We start from the raw sequence: 17658 nt of genomic DNA on the forward strand, positions 1-17658 counted from the left end.
TTACGATGCCTATCAAATCATTTTCGAGTTTGATGGGCAGATCTACCCATCTATCCTTAGGTGTTTCATCGTTACATAGAATCTCCCAACCCACTATCTATCTACTTTCCTAGAAAAAAGTTGTCACGTACTAGGAATTTTTTTTTTTATATACATACTCAATTATTGTTACAGAAGATGGAATAGAACCCTCACATAGGGGCCTAGCACGTACTAGGAAAAAGTTGACACCATTAAAATGAACGCACGTGGAGTCATTAAAATGAACTCAATTCTTGTTTTCCTTTCATATCTTAAAAGCTAGGAAAAAATAATTTATGTGCTGGAGGTTTTACATCATAGAATAAACATGGTTACCAAAATTTATAACCAAAATCTCTTCCATACATATAAACACTAAAAACATTCAAATTAATATATAAAAAAAAAAAACCTAGGATCCTACTTGTGTTACAATAAAACCTATGAGATAGATACACACAACACACAAATTTACATTTTTCATTTTCACCCCCACAAAACCCTTAATTAACAGCATTGACACTGAAATCAGGCTACGGCGGCTTTTGTAACCTGACAATGGTACTAGCACTGGTACCACTTCCTCCACCTCTGTTCCTAAAATTATGCACCCCTCTCATTGCATTAGCTGCAAAGTCTGCAAACCGAGAGGCGTAAATGGTGGCACCAAGGCTTGGCCGGACCCCACGGGTCTCCTCCTTCTTACAAATGCCGGCCATTTTTCATCTCCAGTATCGCCTCCAGGTTGCCTGAATAAAGCACGCAGCCCAGGTGCGCCAGTGCTGTGGGTGATACCGGAATGTATGTTGTACCTGACACATGCAAAAAAAAGTTAAAATTAAAAGGGGAATTTTGCAATTTCTGGGAAAAACTTGATCTATATGAAGCAGCACATCTGAATTGAGAATTCTAAATAAAAAAAGAGTGAGTCTATGGTACTATGCATATCGCGGATTGTTACCGTGCTACGGCTCTATATTCGAGTTTTCAAATTCTAATGGTCGATCCGAACCGTTCATCTTGTTCTCCATATTAATATGTGTTTGGAGACCAAATTTTACATTTTTTGAAATTTTTTTACTATTTTTTTAGATATTTAGAAAATCACTTGATCTGAAAATTCTGGACCATCCAAAAACAGTGATTTTCAATAAATCTAAAAAAATAGTAAAAAAATTAAAAAAAATATAAAATTTGGTCTCCAAACACATATTAATATGAAGAACAAGATGAACGGTTTGGATCGACCGTTAGGATTTAAAAATTCGAATATAGAGCCGTAACACGGTGCCAAATCGTAATATGCTATAGTACCATAGACTCACTCATAAAAAAATATATATGAATATAAAATAAGTGGGTTAAGTAATGGTTGGTACCTGCCGAGAATGTAGACGTCTAAACTGACTCGCTACAAACTTCAAATCATCCGCTCCAAGAGCAAATGCCTCCACCTCATTCAACGACCTAACTGTTTGTGTCGAGGCAGGAAAATTCAAACTAGATTTCGGGTCAAGGGCTCACGTCAAAAGTTCTTCACCTCAAAAAGCACCTTCTTCCAGTAACCCGCAGTGGAATCATGTCCAAGTCCAATTTTTTTTAATTAAAAGTCTAAATTATTATTTCTCTTATCTCCAGCTGAAACCAAGGCGCAACAGGTCCTCAATTTTACAGCAAGGACCCTATGACAAGGGGTATTCAAATTAGTTGTGTTATCTTATTTACTTAAAAGGCCCCTAACTTTACAATAATTTTACAATTGATCCCTGGTATCTGGTACCCTACTATTATATACCAGTTCATTAAAATTGTGTTGGTATTGACTGATACCAGTGAGATAAATGCTAATAAATTATGGTGGCACTGTATTTAAGAATTGGTACAAATAACATTAGAAAATCTAAGATTTGCCATAGCCATAGGGAAAAGATAAGAATTGCTTATAAATCACCTCCTCTTCTTTTCCAATGTTGCTTCGACAGAGGAAAGAGATTGATGGCGATTCAACGTAACTGGTGTTGAATGCAGAAGAGAGAAAGGGCCAATCGAAAAATGAGAGAGAAAGGAAGAATAAAGTCGAGAAGGGGAAGAGAGATGTAAAGTGTGGCCATTTGTGGGTAGGGTATATATCCAGTCATGTAGACCCCACTGCTCAGTCCACCAGTATCTTTTCTTATCAGAGCTAGTTTTTGGTTGGTGCCAAGTACCATGCAAATCATGCATATATGATACTAACTATTTGAGAAAAAAAGGGATTATATATATGCATATCCTTCTCCCCTTAAGTCAAGAAAAGTATTTGATTAACTGCTGTGGTATTGGATTCTGGTACCCTAACAGTTTTTTATTTTTTTTTTTTTTTTTCTTTTTTACTACATCTCAATAAACACCACCAGAAGTATGTTTCAACTAAAAAATATACAAACCAACTCCTTTATTTGTATGAACACTGAATTTACAATAACATCAAATCACCAATCATCATCAGCTCCTTTTGTCGCTCCAAATATTAATGATACAACCAACAATTGTGGCAAGAACAGCCTGTTGCATCAATATAGGAAATAATCAAGCGTGAAAAATAATCTCAAATATATGAATTCTAACCACTAGACTACAACCACACATTTTACATTTTATGAAACGGACTGAACCATATAAACACTTTTAAAAATTATATAAGAGTGAGGCTGCGGTACTGGGCATAGCGCGGATTGGACCGTACTATGGATTAATATCTCCTTTTTCAAATTTCAAATAATCTATCTGAACCGTTCAATACGATCTCCATATCAAAATGTAGTTGTACACTAAATTTTACATTTTTTTTAGAATTTTTTTAGATAGGTAGAAAATCACTTATTTGAATGGTCTAGAATGTTTAGATTAAGTGATTTCCCATCTATCTAAAATAATTTGTCAAAAATTGTAAAAAAATGTAAAATTTGATGTACAAGTACATTTTCATATGAACATCATTTTGAACGGTTCAGATTGATTGTTTGGACTTTAAAAATGGATATATTAATCCATTGTACAAATCAATCCGCGCTATGCATAGTACCATAGCCTCACTCTTTTAACAATTATAAAATATAAATGACAAAATTGCTAATTTGTGTTTATGGGGGTAGCACTGCCTAACAGTGAGCAACTTCATGATCAAAGATCTAAAAGATTGATTTCCATAGGAAGAACTTATAAATCCTTTACATACCGCTATCGTGCAGCCGATGTATCCTGGTTTCTCTCTATAATCCACTCTTGAGAATTTTAGCATTATAGCTCCAATGTACCATGGAAAGCCACCCAAAAAGAAACCAAGGATGAACCTATTCTCAAGCCAAAATGGCAAAAGATAAAATCAAAGTTTAGATTAAGTCATGTGTGTTTTAAATTTTCAAGATAGCAAACAAATTAAATTCTCTATTATACCAACAAATTGATCCATAAAGATATGTACATGTTTGAGTAGAACTAGGGTGTTCTTAAGTTCACCAAGGCACTTGGTGAACTCAAGTCTAAAACCCGTCAAATTGGCTTGAAATATTGACGAATCCGAACCATTGAAACCCGTCTACCGTATGAGTGATGCGTTTACATGTAAAAAAATTTAATTTTGAAATTAATTTTGTACAGAGTCAAGTGGTCAAAAAACATTCAGAAAATGAATATATTAAAATTAATTTATTAGTCTTCTAATTTTGACCGCTTGACTTTATACTAAATTAATTCGAATATTTAAAATTTTCACATGTAGACGCATCACTCGTAAGGTAGGCGGGTTTCAACGGTTCGGATTTGTCATTTGAAGCTGATTTGATGGGTTTTAGACTTGAGTTCACCAAGGGGTTTGGTACGTGAACTTAAGAACACGTACCCTAGTTCTACTCTACATGTTTTGAATATAAATTTGAGGCTTCCATCACAGAGAGGTAAGAAGGAAATTGTTTGAACCTAGAAGCTTACTAGCTTACTTGTGAGAAGAACAAAAAAAATTTAATTCATGGAGAACGAAAACAAAATGCACCACAAGAGTATCGATCCCAAGCATGTATGCTATGAAACAAAAGGATCGATTAATTAAGAAAAAGTTTTTATTTTTTTTCTTCTTTATTAAAAATGGACCTAGCTCCTTTGGGAATTGTTTGTTAATTCATTAAAAGAAATAGAAATACAAACTTGCAGGCCAAATAGTTCAAATATAATTTAAGGTAACTAATTAGCTAAACAAAAAAATTACTCCTTAATTACATTTGTAAGTACAATTACTTACAAAAGCCAGCCAATATCGATCCGACAGCATGGAAGGCGTCTCTCTCTCCTTTCTCTACCTTCAACAGTAACATTATAACCTTGCAATTTTACATGATAGAGAAGATTAAACAAACCTACAAAGCAAACTTCATTTTCCTCAGTTTTTATAGAAATAATTAAGAAATATTTCGAGTAAATTGCACCACAGCTTTCACAAGTTTCTTCCTTTCTTTTCTTGTAGGAGACACGTACACTGCATGCTTTATGTTGCATTGAGTATATTTCATTTTACAGGACGTAGAAAGCAAAAAAATGAACAATAAGATTAAGATGAAATACCTTTTTCAAATATGTAATTTAGATGAAAATAATCATGTCAGATTTCTATTTATGATCAATCCCTAGAAACTGTTTCTTGGATTGACTAAACCTTATAGTTTTAAAAAAACAAATTGGTTCCCTTGATTACCTAAAATATTATGTTCATTTTTGTAGGCAAATAATTAGAAATTATTTTCAGCCAAACAACTTCAGCCAATTGATCTTTTAGTATCAAAAAATGTAACTGCATGATTTCATCTCAAATAAAAAAGGAGAGCCTTTTATCAAAAACAAAAAATAATGAAGAAATTTTGCACAGATCGGCAGGCCTGCCAGAAAGGTGTTTTTTTCTATTAGCGACAGTAGTATTCGTGACGGTATACCGACAATATCCCTCGCGGATACCGTCTCATTATTCTTGTAGTTGATCCCCTCTCCATAACCCATAGACAAGCTCTATATTAACTAACTAATTAACAGTAAAGAATTATGCTAGGAGCAGGCTTACTCAACACAAAACAATATTTTGTTCATTTACCAATTACCTAAATTCCCAAGGGCTTACCAATAAATATCCCATGCAGTCAAAAGGATTTAAGTTTCCAACAAAACACATAAAAAAGGGAAAAAAAAAATAAAGAGTAAAAACCTGGAGCAGGCTGTCCTGAGGCGGTGAGCACCGGTGACAGTGTTGGTTTAGGGTGCTGGTGTTGCGGTGGATCTGCCACGTGTCCTTCCCCCTTGCCCTTTTCTCCCTCGGTGCTCATCCCCTTTGTCTCGCTTTCGAAATTTTTATCGATGATAATTACAAAATAAAAAAATGAACATGGCAAAATTTCAAAAATGGAATGACATTCACCCGGTATGGCGTGCAGTCTGAATGACATACCGGATGGAGTTTTTTGCCGAATAAAAAAAAAATTGTCGACACCATATTGGATGGAGGTCCGAATAAAAATCGAAAAAAAAAAAAACTGCGGATGCCATACCAGACAGAAGTCCGGTTAAAATTAGCTAAATAGAAGTACTTTGTTGTCATCCTGTTGCATTTTCTTGTACAAAGAATTCTCATTTATGCAGAGCTTTTGTAGAGTAGACTGGAGACAAGATTTGAAAATATGTAACAGGAAAAAAGTTGAAACCAATATACTTTACGAGTGATGCCCATACTGCACATGCAAAATTTTGCAATTTTTAAAATCTTTTAGTACAAATCAAGCAATAAAAAAATAATGAAAAATGAATGCATTAAAATAACTTTATATTTAGAAACAGTGATTTTTAAAAAAAAATCAAAAAAATGCAAAAATTTGATCCCTGACACATTTTAATATCGAGATTATATTAAAAAGTTCAGATTAACTGTTTGAACTTTAAAAAATAAAAATAAACATAAATTAAAATAACCATTCCTTCTCAAAGCACCGTACGAACCCAATTCTATATGCAAAAGAAATAAATTATGGAAATTAAAGATTAAAGTACTTGTGATAATTAATGAATATATGAAAAGAAAAAACATACTGGTATTCAGGACGAGGACAATGTCTCTTCATACATAACTCGTTAACTTTTTGTTTGGCGGCCGGCTCTTTTCTCACTTCCTCTATTTTATCTCTCTCATCTCTTGTAGGTCTCAACTCGACAGAGTGATATTCTTTCTTCTCTTTTGTTTCTATTTTTTCGTGTGGAGAAGAGAATGAGAGAGAGGGGAGGGGGCCGGGAGCAGCCAATTGGTGCTGAGAGTGTAGTATCGTTGGAGCTTGGAGTGTAACTGCAAATTTCATCTCAGAAAAAGGAGAGCTTTTTATCAAAAACAACAAATAACGAAGAAATTTTGCATGGATCGGCAGGACTACCAGAAAGGTGTACTGATAGAAAGGTGTTTTTTTTTTTATTAGTGGCGGTAATAGCCGCGAGGGTATACCGACAGTATCCCTCGCGGATACCGTCTCATTCTTGTAGTTGATTCCCTCTCCATAACCCATTAGACAGGCTCTATATTAACTAACTAATTAACAGTAAAGAATTATGCTAGGAGCATGCTTACTCAACACAAAACAATATTTTGTTCATTTACCAATTACCTAAATTCCCAAGGGCTTACCAATAAATATCTTATGCTGTCAAAAGGATTCTAGTTTCCAACAGAACACATAAAAAAAGGGAAAAAAATAATAAAGAGTAAAAACCTGCAGTAGGCTGTGCTGAGGCGGTGAGCACCGGTGACAGTGCTGCTGGTTTAGGGTGCTGGTGTTGCGATGGATCCGCCACGTGTCCTTTCCCCTTGCCCTTTTCTCCCTCGGTGCTCATCCCCTTTGTCTCGCTTCCAAAAATTTTATCGATGATAAATACAAAATAAATAAAAAATGAATATGGCAAAATTTCAAAAATGGAATGACATTCACCCGGTATGGCGTGCAATCTGAACGACATACCGGATGGAGTTTTATGCCGAATAAAAAAAAAAAAGGTTTGTCAACGCCATATTGGATGGAGGTCCGGATAAAAATCAAAAGAAAAAAAAAACTGTGGACGCCATACCGGACAGAAGTCAGTTAAAATTAGCTAAATAGAAGTACTTTGTTGTCATCCTGTTGCATTTTCTTGTACAAAAAATTCAAAAAAAAAACAAATTTGGTCTCTGACACATTTTAATATCGAGATTATATTAAAAAGTTCAGATTAACTATATGAACTTTAAAAATAAAAATAACCTAAATTGAAATAACCTTTACTTCTCAAAGCACCGTACGAACCCAATTCTATATACAAAAGAAATAAATTATGGAAATTAAAGATTAAAGTGCTTATGATAATTAATGAATAAATGAAAAGAAAAAACATACTAGTATTCAGGAGGAGGACAATGTCTCTTCATACATAGCTCGTTAACTTTCTGTTTGGCAGCCAACTCTTTTCTCACTTCCTCTATTTTATCTCTCTCATCTCTTGTAGGTCTCAACTCGACAGAGTGACATTCTTTCTTCTCTTTTGTTTCTATTTTTTCGTGTGGAGAAGACAAGGAGAGAGAGGGGAGGGGGCCGGGAGGAGCCAATTGGTGCTGAGAGTGCAATATCATTGGAGTTCGGAGTGTAAAGTTTTTATCCATTTTGGTCGGAGCAAAGCAGTGAGTAGATTCGGCATCGGAGCTCAGCGGTGAGTAGATTTGGCATTGGAGCTCAGCGGTAAGTAAATCTAACCGTCGGATGAAAGCGGATCCGGTGGTGGAGAGTGATAGGGAATGAGGTATTAGAGTGTTTAAGAATGTAAATAAGTAGAATTAGACGATAATAATAGTTTTTATGAATTAATGAGAATAAATAAGTTTAGTTTTAAGAATTAAAGTCATTTGACTTGTTGTAAATATATTTTTTATCAATAAAATTGTTATGACATTTAAAATCACTAACCTTTAAGAAGACGAAGTTTATGTTTGACCTCCTCATCTAATTCTACTTTCTGTTTGATCTCCTTAGCTAATTCTACTTCCTTGTGCAGCGCCTTGGTCAAAGGAAGAAGAAGTATCTGTTTGAGCTCATCTAATTCTACTTTCTGTTTGACCTCCTCGTCTAATTCTACTTCCTTAAGCTTTTCAAGTGCATCCCGAGCTGCATTTAGTTTTGCAATGTACTTATCATTAGCCGATCCATATCCGACTTTCACACCGTCAACAAGAACTTCACAAATAGTTCTTTTTCCTTTTCGCGAGTAGTCGAACATGGCAACTTTGCCCTTTTTCTTGTAAAATTGGATGACAGCTGTCACTGGTTGCTCGTCAAAAGTGTCAGCTGTGACTACTGGCTCCAAAAGTCTCTTAACAACCTACAGAGACTTCTCTATGCATTAGAATGATTGTTTTGAGTAACAATTACACAAAGAAAAAATTAATATAGAGAGAGGGAGAGAGATTAGCTAAGGTCATAATGGTATGATCAAGGTTTTGGTGATACCAATTTGTTTTTGTGATTTTTAAAGTTCAAATAGTCGATTCAAACTGTTCAACATGATCTCTATATTAAAATGTGCTTGGGACCAAATTTTACATTTTTGAGGATTTTTTTATTATTTATTAAGATAGATACAAAATTGTTGTTTTTCAATACTTCAAAACTATCTGAAATTAAAACAACAATTTTGTACCCATCTTAATAAATACTAAAAAAAAAGTTTCCAAAAATTTCCATGAAACAAGCTAACCTGAAGACAAAACCAGACAATAAAAAACCACACCTGAATTTGTAGTTGTATAAAAGCAAAGGTAAGTTCAACCAAATTCTAGAGAATGTAACCTTAGGATGAGCACCATATATAATATTTATTATACCAATATCTGGGTACTATATTTTTTACGAAGTTGATATCAATAACCACACTCGAATATTCACAAAATTTCCGCACTATAACTATTATAACTACCATAACTTTCTAGGAGAACCGCAAAAACTCTAACACTGGATTTTTTTTATAAAATATTAATACCTAGATATAGAAGTATATATATTTATACACAAAAGTATTTATGCCTATGAAATGAACAGTTTTTACATAAATAATTATCTCCAACCAAATCTTGCAAACATACAAGCACCATAAATATATATGATGGACTCAAACTACATGAGAGACCATAAATATCAAGTATTCCAAATATTTATGACTATGCACTGAAGTATTTATACTTATGAGGTCAACTATTTTGTTAGATAAAGATTGACACAGGAACGATCGGGGGAGATTCATGCGGGGATATAGGTACCCGCTATTTCATTGAAGGGAGATTGACACGGGGACGATTGGGGGACTAAAAAAAAGATGATCATAATAATTTACGCATCAAAGTATTAATATCTTATTTTTCAAATACTAATATATTATCTCCCAAGTATTTATATCTACGAAAGTTGACGCAAAAACGAGTGTGTAAACTAAAAAAGCTGACCATAGTACATCATTCCTTTAGTGTTGAGACTCTAATAATTATTAATTTTTGAGTAAAGCCTTGGTGTTATGGATAGTATAAGGTCATCCGTGCTACAGTCTCAAAAATCTATCGTATAAACTTTAAATTTTAATTTAAGTAACTCATTAAATTGGATATATAATGAAATTATAGAATACTAATTTTTACTATTTTTGGAATTTTTTAACTATTTTTTATGATTTATTAAAAAAGACAAAAAATAGTCTAAAATATTGACAATTTTTTTTATTTCTAAGTCATTTTTTTCATTTTTCATAAATCATAAAAAATAGTCAAAAAAAAGTCAAAAATAGTAAAAACTGGTATTTTATAAGTTCATTATATAACTAATTTATTGAGTTACTTAGATCGAAATTTAAAGTTTATTCAATAGATTTTTTAGGTCGTACGTAGCATGGATGGCCTTATGCTATTGATAGCATACAAGCCTTACTCTATTTCTTTTATCCATTTCAAGTATTCAACTGAAACAAACTATTAGAGAGAAATTAAGAGATAAGGACCTCCCACATCATATCAAGGTTGAAATTACAATCCTGGTAAATAGCAGCAGCTATGGCCTTGACAACATGTGCCAGAACCTTTGGGGCTTTTATGGTACTTCCACCGTAGATCTCATTCTCTGACTCTTGCTTCACTGCCTCTGTAAAAAATTTCACCTATATATTCACACATCCCAAAATAATAAGAGCTTTAAAACCAAATATAAAATCAGGTTATTCTTATTCTAATCTTATCTGTTAAAATTAACGAATAATGAATAATTATCGAATAATTTGATAACATATATAATTTAATTCAAAAATAAAAATTCTAAAAAAATGTAAAATTCTGAAATAATTAATAATTTCCGAAATTAATTATTTCAAAAATCAGTGTAAAATTCTAAAAGAAAAACACTGATTTTGAAAAATTCTAAAAAAATAGCAAAAAATTTCCAAAATATGTAAAATTTGGTCTCCAAACACATTTTAATTTGAAAAACATGTTGAAAAGTTCGGATTGACTATTTGAACTTTGAAACTAGAGATTTGAGCACAAATTAATGCCTATTTTAATTTGCAAAGCAAGGTAGCCTCTCTCTCTCTCTCTCTCTCTCTCTCTCTCTCTCTATCTATCTATCTATCTATCTATCTATCTATATATATATATATATATATATGAGGAGGGATCGGATGACACCCTTTTTTGGTGACATCGGATAACATCGTGCTTTTTCAAAGTTTTCAAAGTCCAAATAGTCGATCCAAACCGTTCAACATAATAGATATGTTAAAATGTGCTTGCAGATCAAAATTTACAATTTTTGGAATTTTTTTACTATTTATTAAGTATTTAACAAAATTGCTATATTCAGACCGTTGAATTTTTTTACTCATCTTAATAAATAGTAAAAAAATTCAGAAAAATATAAAATTTGATCTGCAAGCACATTTTAACATATTCATCAAGTTGAACGGTTTGGATCGACTGTTTGGACTTTGAAAATGCACGGTGTTATCCGATGTCACCAAACAAGGATGCCATCCAATCCCTCCTCTCTCTCTCTCTCTCTCTATCTCTCTCTCTCTCTCTATATATATATTGTATATTATAAATCAATCTTATCATAATATAAAAATTATATATTTATACATATCAACAAAAAAAAAGCCATGAGGAGGTTCAATTGCCTCCATTGATATGGTTTATTCTTGCACGTTGTTTTTGTTTTAACTCATTGATTCATATAAATACAAAATAGAAACATGATATTTTTTATGAGTATGTTTGAAAAATAATATAGTTGATATATACTGGTTTTATCTTAACATATAAATTTTAAAAAAATAATATTATTAAAAAAATAAAATGTGAAGACGTAATGAAGATATCAAAAATAGAGATATTTTGTCCTCTTCAATTATTATATAGAATTTTGTATTATTAATTACCTTCTAGACTAATGTGTTCTAAATAATTTTTACTCGTACTCTTATTCAATAAACTAATAAATTTTTATCTTATTTTTACCACTGACCGTTACATTAACAAAAAAAGAAAAGTTTATTCATATTCTTGTCAGGGAATAGAGAATTTTTTATATAGAAATGAATAGAAAGAAAGGAAGAGAAATAGAAACAGTATATCATATTTTTTATTGGTAAAAAAATCGATAGGAATTCTACCGATTCTAATAATTCAAAATTTTGGATCGATATGATTAATTCTTACGTACTGATTCTAACCCAGTTTTTTTTTTCTAGTAAAAAATTATATTAAGAAAGTAGATAACGTAACATAAAATTTAGATGAAATGAAAAAAATTAATTTATTTTCTTAAAAACTTTTTATATTTTAATAGAGATATAATTGAAGAATTCCATCAATCTATGCATCAAATTCAAAAAAAATAAAAAAAATTGGGTTATGATCGGTAAGAATCCTATCGATCTAAACTTTTGATGAATTATTAGAATCAGTAGAATTCCTACTGATCTTTTTATCATATATTATTTCTATTTCTTTCTCTTTCACTTTATTAATTTCTATAGAAAGAAAAATATCCAGGGAATACCTTGTTATCGAGTTTAGGGGAGTTGACTTGCACAAGGGAGTAAATATTGTGCCGAACAGCGACACGTGCCAGCTTCTCATTAGATAAGTTAGCGGAACGAAACCTAGAAATGTAACCCCGCTTAAGTTTCGGGTAGGTCACATTCAAATAGTTCGCCATTGCCAGGTAAAGTGTTGCATCACCGATAAACTCCAGTCGCTTGTAAGAGATGGTGCCCTTGGAGTAGGAACCATGGGTTAGTGCATGTACTAGAAGGCTCGGTTTGCGGAAATGGTATCCGAGGATTCGCTCTGCGGAAGAGACGAACGTGGCAACTTTGCCCTTGTTCTTGCAAATTTGGATGAGAGATGTCACTGGTTGCTCGTCAAAAGTGTCAACTGTGATTAGTGGCTCCAAAAGTCTCTTAACAACCTACAGAGACTTCTCTATGCATTAGAATGATTGTTTTGAGTAACAATTACACAAAGAAAAAATTAATACATAGAGAGCTAGAGAGATTGGCTAAGGTCATAATGGTATGACCAAGGTTTTGGTGATACCAATTTATTTTTGTAATTTTTAAAGTTTAAATAGTCGATTCAAACTGCTCAACATAATCTCTATATTAAAATGTGCTTGGGACCAAATTTTACATTTTTTGAGGATTTTTTTATTATGTATTAAGATAGATACAAAATTGTTTTTTTTCAATACTCCAAAACTGTCTAAAAACAACAATTTTGTATCTATCTTAATAAATAGTAAAAAAAAAAGTTTCAAAAAATATAAAATTTGATCTCCAAAAAATTTTGTTTCCAAAAATTTCTAGGAAAGACAAAACCAAACTAAAAAACCTACACCTGAATTTCTAGTTATATAAAAGCAAAAGTAAGTTCAACCAAATTCTAGAGAATGTAACCTTTAAGGATGAGCACCATATATAATATCTATTATACCAATATCTGGTACTATATTTTTGTTAGGAAGTTGATATCAATACCCACACTCGAGTATTCACAAAATTTTCGTACTATAACTATTATAACTATCATAACTTTCTGGGAGAACCACAAAAACTCTAACACTGGATTTTCTTTATAAAATATTAATATCTACATATAGAATTATATATATTTATACACAAAAGTATTTATGCCTATGAGATGAATAGTTTTTACATTAATAATTATCTCCAACCAAATCCCCCAAACATACATGCACCATAAATACATGTGAGGGACTACTCAAACTACATGGGAGGCCGTAAATATCAAGTATTCCAAATATTTATGCCTATGCACTGAAGTATTTATACTGAGGTCAATTATTTTGTTAGAGTAAGATTGACACAGAAATGATTGGAGAAGATTGATGCGGGAATACGGGTCCCCACTATTTCATTGAAGGGAGATTGACACGGGGACGATTGGAGGACTAGAAAAAAAAAATGATCATAATAAGTTACTCATCAAAGTATTAATATCTTATTTTTCAAATACTAATATATTATCTTTCAAGTATTTATATCTACGAAAGTTGACGTAGGAACGAGTGTGGAAACTTAAAAAGGTGACCATAGTACATATATCATTCCTTTAGTGTGGAGACTCTAATAATTATTAATTTTTGAGTAAAGTTTGGGTGCTATGGATAGCATAAGGCCATCCGTACTACAGTCTCAAAAATCTATTGTATAAACTTTGACTTCGATTTAAGTAACTCATTAAATTGGTTATATAATGAAATTATATAATACTAATTTTTTTATTTTTGGATTTTTTTAACTATTTTTATGATTTATGAAAAATGACAAAAATTAGTCTAAAATATTGACAATTTTCTTTTATTTCTAAGTCATTTTTTTCATCTTTCATAAATCATAAAAAAATAGTCAAAAAAAGTCAAAAATAATAAAAACTGGTATTTTAATTATAAGTTCATTATATAACCAATTTACTGAGTTACTTAGATCGAAATTTAAAATTTATTCGATAAGTTTTTTAGGTCGTACGTAGCACGGATGGACTTATGCTATCCATAGCATACAAGCCTAGCTTACTCTAATTTTTTTATCAATTTAAATTATTCAACTGAAACAAACTATTAAAGAGGAATTAAGAGATAAGGACCTCCCACATCATATAAAGGTTGAAATTACAATCCTGGTAAATAGCAGCAGCTATGGCCTCCACAACATCTGCTAGAACCTTTGGGGCTTTTACGGTACTTCCACCGTAGATCTCATCCTCTGACTCTTGCTTCACTGCCTTTGTAAATTTTTTCACCTATATATTCACGCATCCCAAAATAATAAGAGCTTTAAAACCAAATATAAAATCAGGTTATTCTTATTCTAATCTTATCTGTTAAAATTAACGAATAATGAATAATTATTGAATAAATTTTGTATTATTTTTTTAGAATTTTTCAAAATCAATGTTTTTTTCTGAAAAAACACTCATTTTGAAAAAATTTAAAAAAATAGTAAACAATTTTGAAAAAATGTAAAATTTTGTCTCCAAGTACATTTCAATATGAAAAACATGTTGAGATGTTCGGATTGACTATTTGAACTTTGAAACTAGAGATTTGAGCGCAAATTAAAACGCCCACTTTAATTTACAAAGCATGGTAGCCTTTCTCTCTCTATATATATAGTATAATATAAATCAATCTTATCATAATATAAAAATTATATATTTATACATATCAATAAAAAAAACATAAGGAGGTTCAACTGCCTCCAATAATATGGTTTATTCTTGCAAGTTGATTTTTTTTCTTTATCTTATTGATTCATATAAAAACAAATTAAATAGAAACATGATAATTTTTTATGAGTATGTAAGAAAAATAATATAGTTGATATTTATTGGTTTTATCTTAACATATAAATTTTAAAACAATATTATTAAAAACATAAAATGTGAAGACGTAATGAAGATATCAAAAATAGAGATATTTTGTCCTCTTCAATTATTATATAAAATTTTGTATTTATTAATTACCTTCTAGATTAATGTGTTCTAAATAATTTTTATTCGTACTCTTATTCAATAAACTAATAAATTTTTATCTTATTTTTACCACTGACCGTTACATTAACAAACAAACAAAAAAGTTTATTCATATTCTTGTCAGGGAATAGAAAATTTTTTATCTAGAAATTATTAGAATGAAAGGAAGAGAAATAGAAAGAGTATATCATATTTTTAATTGGTAGAAAGATCGATAGAAATTATACCGATTCTAATAATTCAAAAGTTTGGATCGATATGATTCTTACTGATTCTACCCCAGCTTATTTATTTTCATTTTTATTTTTTCTAGTAAAATATATTTTAAGAAAATAGATAACGTGACATAAAATTTAGGTGAAATTTTTTACATGAAATGGAAAAATTTATTTATCTTCTTAAAAAGTTGTTTATATTTTAATAGAGATGTAAGTGAAGAATTCCATCTATCTATGCGTCAAATTCAAAAAAAATACAAAATTAGATCATGATCGGTAAGAATCCCACCGATCTAAACTTTTGAATTATTAAAATCAGTAGAATTCCTACTGATCTTTTTACCATATATTATTTATATTTCTTTCTCTTCCTCTTTATTAATTTCTATAGAATGAAAAATATCCAGGGAGTACCTTTTTATCGAGTTTAGGGGAGTTGATTCGCACAAGGGAGTAAATATTGTGCCGAACAGCGACACGTGCCAGCTTCTCATTAGATAAGTTAGCGGAACGAAGCCTAGAAATGTAACCCCGCTTAAGTTTCGGGTAGGTCACATTCAAATAGTTCGCCATTGCCAGGTAAAGCGCTGCATCTCCGATAAAGGCCAGTCGCTTGTAAGAGATGGTGCCGTTGGAGTAGGAACCATGGGTCAGTGCATGTTCTAGAAGGCTCGGTTCGCGGAAATGGTACCTGAGGATTCGCTCCGCGGAAGAGACGAGGTTGGATTTGGATTGATTCATGGTTAATTGGTTGCGAAAGAACTAGTGACCAAGTGACAAAAGGAGAGGGCTTTGTCAAATTGTTAAGTCTTATTGCTTAAGCTTTCCTTTATGCTTTTTTTTTTTTTTTTTAGTGCCTGTAAGATAAAGAAAAAAGGACCCAAAATGCTTTCAAACTGCTTTCCTTTATACCTTATAATAGTGACCCAATGCTTAACCTGTAAGCTAAAGAAAAAGGGAGCAGCTTCGTTCCCATGTCCATCAGACCAATTTTGGATTTAATGGGCATATCTACTGTAGATTTCATTAGATCAGGATGACATAAATTAACAAAGTTTTCTAAATGAATTTGATTTATTCCAAAATAAAAAATAAAAAATAAACCAAATAACCGCAAAAATCCAATAAATTTAAAACCAAATCCGCCTTAAACGAATACGAATACGAATACGGAGCGGATAATCTACGAATACGGATTCGAATACAGTTACGAAAGATAATTGCCGGATAATTGAGTCATATAAATAATCCACTCAAATAATCCACTAATATATCATAATATAAGTATTATAATTAAAACAAATATTTTTTTACTAATGCAAAAATAAGAAGCAAAACAAATGCATGTTTCAAGTTTCAAATTAGTAGAATAAGTTGTGCATTGAGTAAATAATGTACATCAGTTACATCTACCCTTAGGTGTTACAATAAAACCTAACCCACTATCTATCTACTTTCCTAGAAAAAGTTGTCACGTACTAGGAATTTTTTTTTTTTTTTTTATATATACACACACATAGTGACACCCCACTTCTCCCCTGGGAAAGGCATTCGCACTACAACAAAATGGTTTTTTTTGAGATCATCTTCTAATACAATTATATATTATATATTAAGATCCATTTTTATTGTTGTGAATCATGTGATCTTCAGTATTGTCAACAAGGACATATATGGGCTTTAAACCAGGCTAAATGGGTCTGGATTTTGCATGTCTAAGTGCGTCACAACCCATTTGGAAATAAATCTGCTACGATCCTGAAAGGGATTGTAGGGTCCTACGGTTCTAAAATAAATCTCTCCTCTCTCTCTTTCTCTCTAGAGCGCGCTTGATTGGAGAGCAGCCTCCGGCTTCGGCTTCGGCTCCGAGCGCATCGCCTATTTAGTCTTGATAAAAATGCTATGATCCTGGTTATAGTACGTTCGGGATAGACAGCAAAATAATGCTGTAATCACTGGGTATTCATTGCCAAATTGTTCAATTTAATAAAAATGCAATCTAATGCATGCAGGATATTCATCAAGGGGTTATTTGTATTAAAGGTTAGTTGCTGTTAATCAAGGTTGCTTTATGTAATTTGTAGGATATTCAGGAAGAGGTGATTGAACTTCAGAAACGACTGAATTCCTTGAAGAATATTCAAAGGTTAGTTGCAATCTGACAGAAACGTTTATTTTTCTCAAAGTTGGCAATTACCCCTTGTACTGTGAAATATCACTAACATAATATTTAATCTCATAGCTAATCAATATCCCAATTATAATCATATTTCTGTGTTTTCTGGGTCGCTGCTTAGTCCTCAA

At 31.7% G+C, this 17658-nt stretch overlaps 1 protein-coding gene and 1 long non-coding RNA gene across 2 annotated transcripts in view; both read right to left on the reverse strand.

The window, feature by feature from the left end:
* LOC144546267 (uncharacterized) overlaps window positions 1-16169 on the reverse strand; it is a 39532-nt gene extending 23363 nt beyond the window's left edge. Inside the window, exons 1-3 of the mRNA XM_078294813.1 lie at window positions 15769-16169; window positions 14249-14404; window positions 12141-12551 (exon numbers count right to left, since the gene is read on the reverse strand). Of these exons, the coding sequence (XP_078150939.1) occupies window positions 12141-12551; window positions 14249-14404; window positions 15769-16095 (894 nt within the window). The 5' untranslated portion in view covers window positions 16096-16169. The remainder of the gene's footprint in view (window positions 1-12140; window positions 12552-14248; window positions 14405-15768) is intronic.
* Window positions 343-1674, reverse strand: LOC144546271 (uncharacterized). The gene is made up of 2 exons (XR_013508733.1): window positions 1401-1674; window positions 343-833 (listed from the first exon to the last, which is right to left on the reverse strand). It is a non-coding gene; the product is annotated as an uncharacterized LOC144546271 (long non-coding RNA).
* Window positions 16170-17658: the final 1489 nt, after the last annotated feature.

This window comes from Carex rostrata, chromosome 29 (genome assembly GCF_964058835.1).
Source record: "Carex rostrata chromosome 29, lpCarRost1.2, whole genome shotgun sequence".
Taxonomy (NCBI): Eukaryota; Viridiplantae; Streptophyta; class Magnoliopsida; order Poales; family Cyperaceae; genus Carex; species Carex rostrata.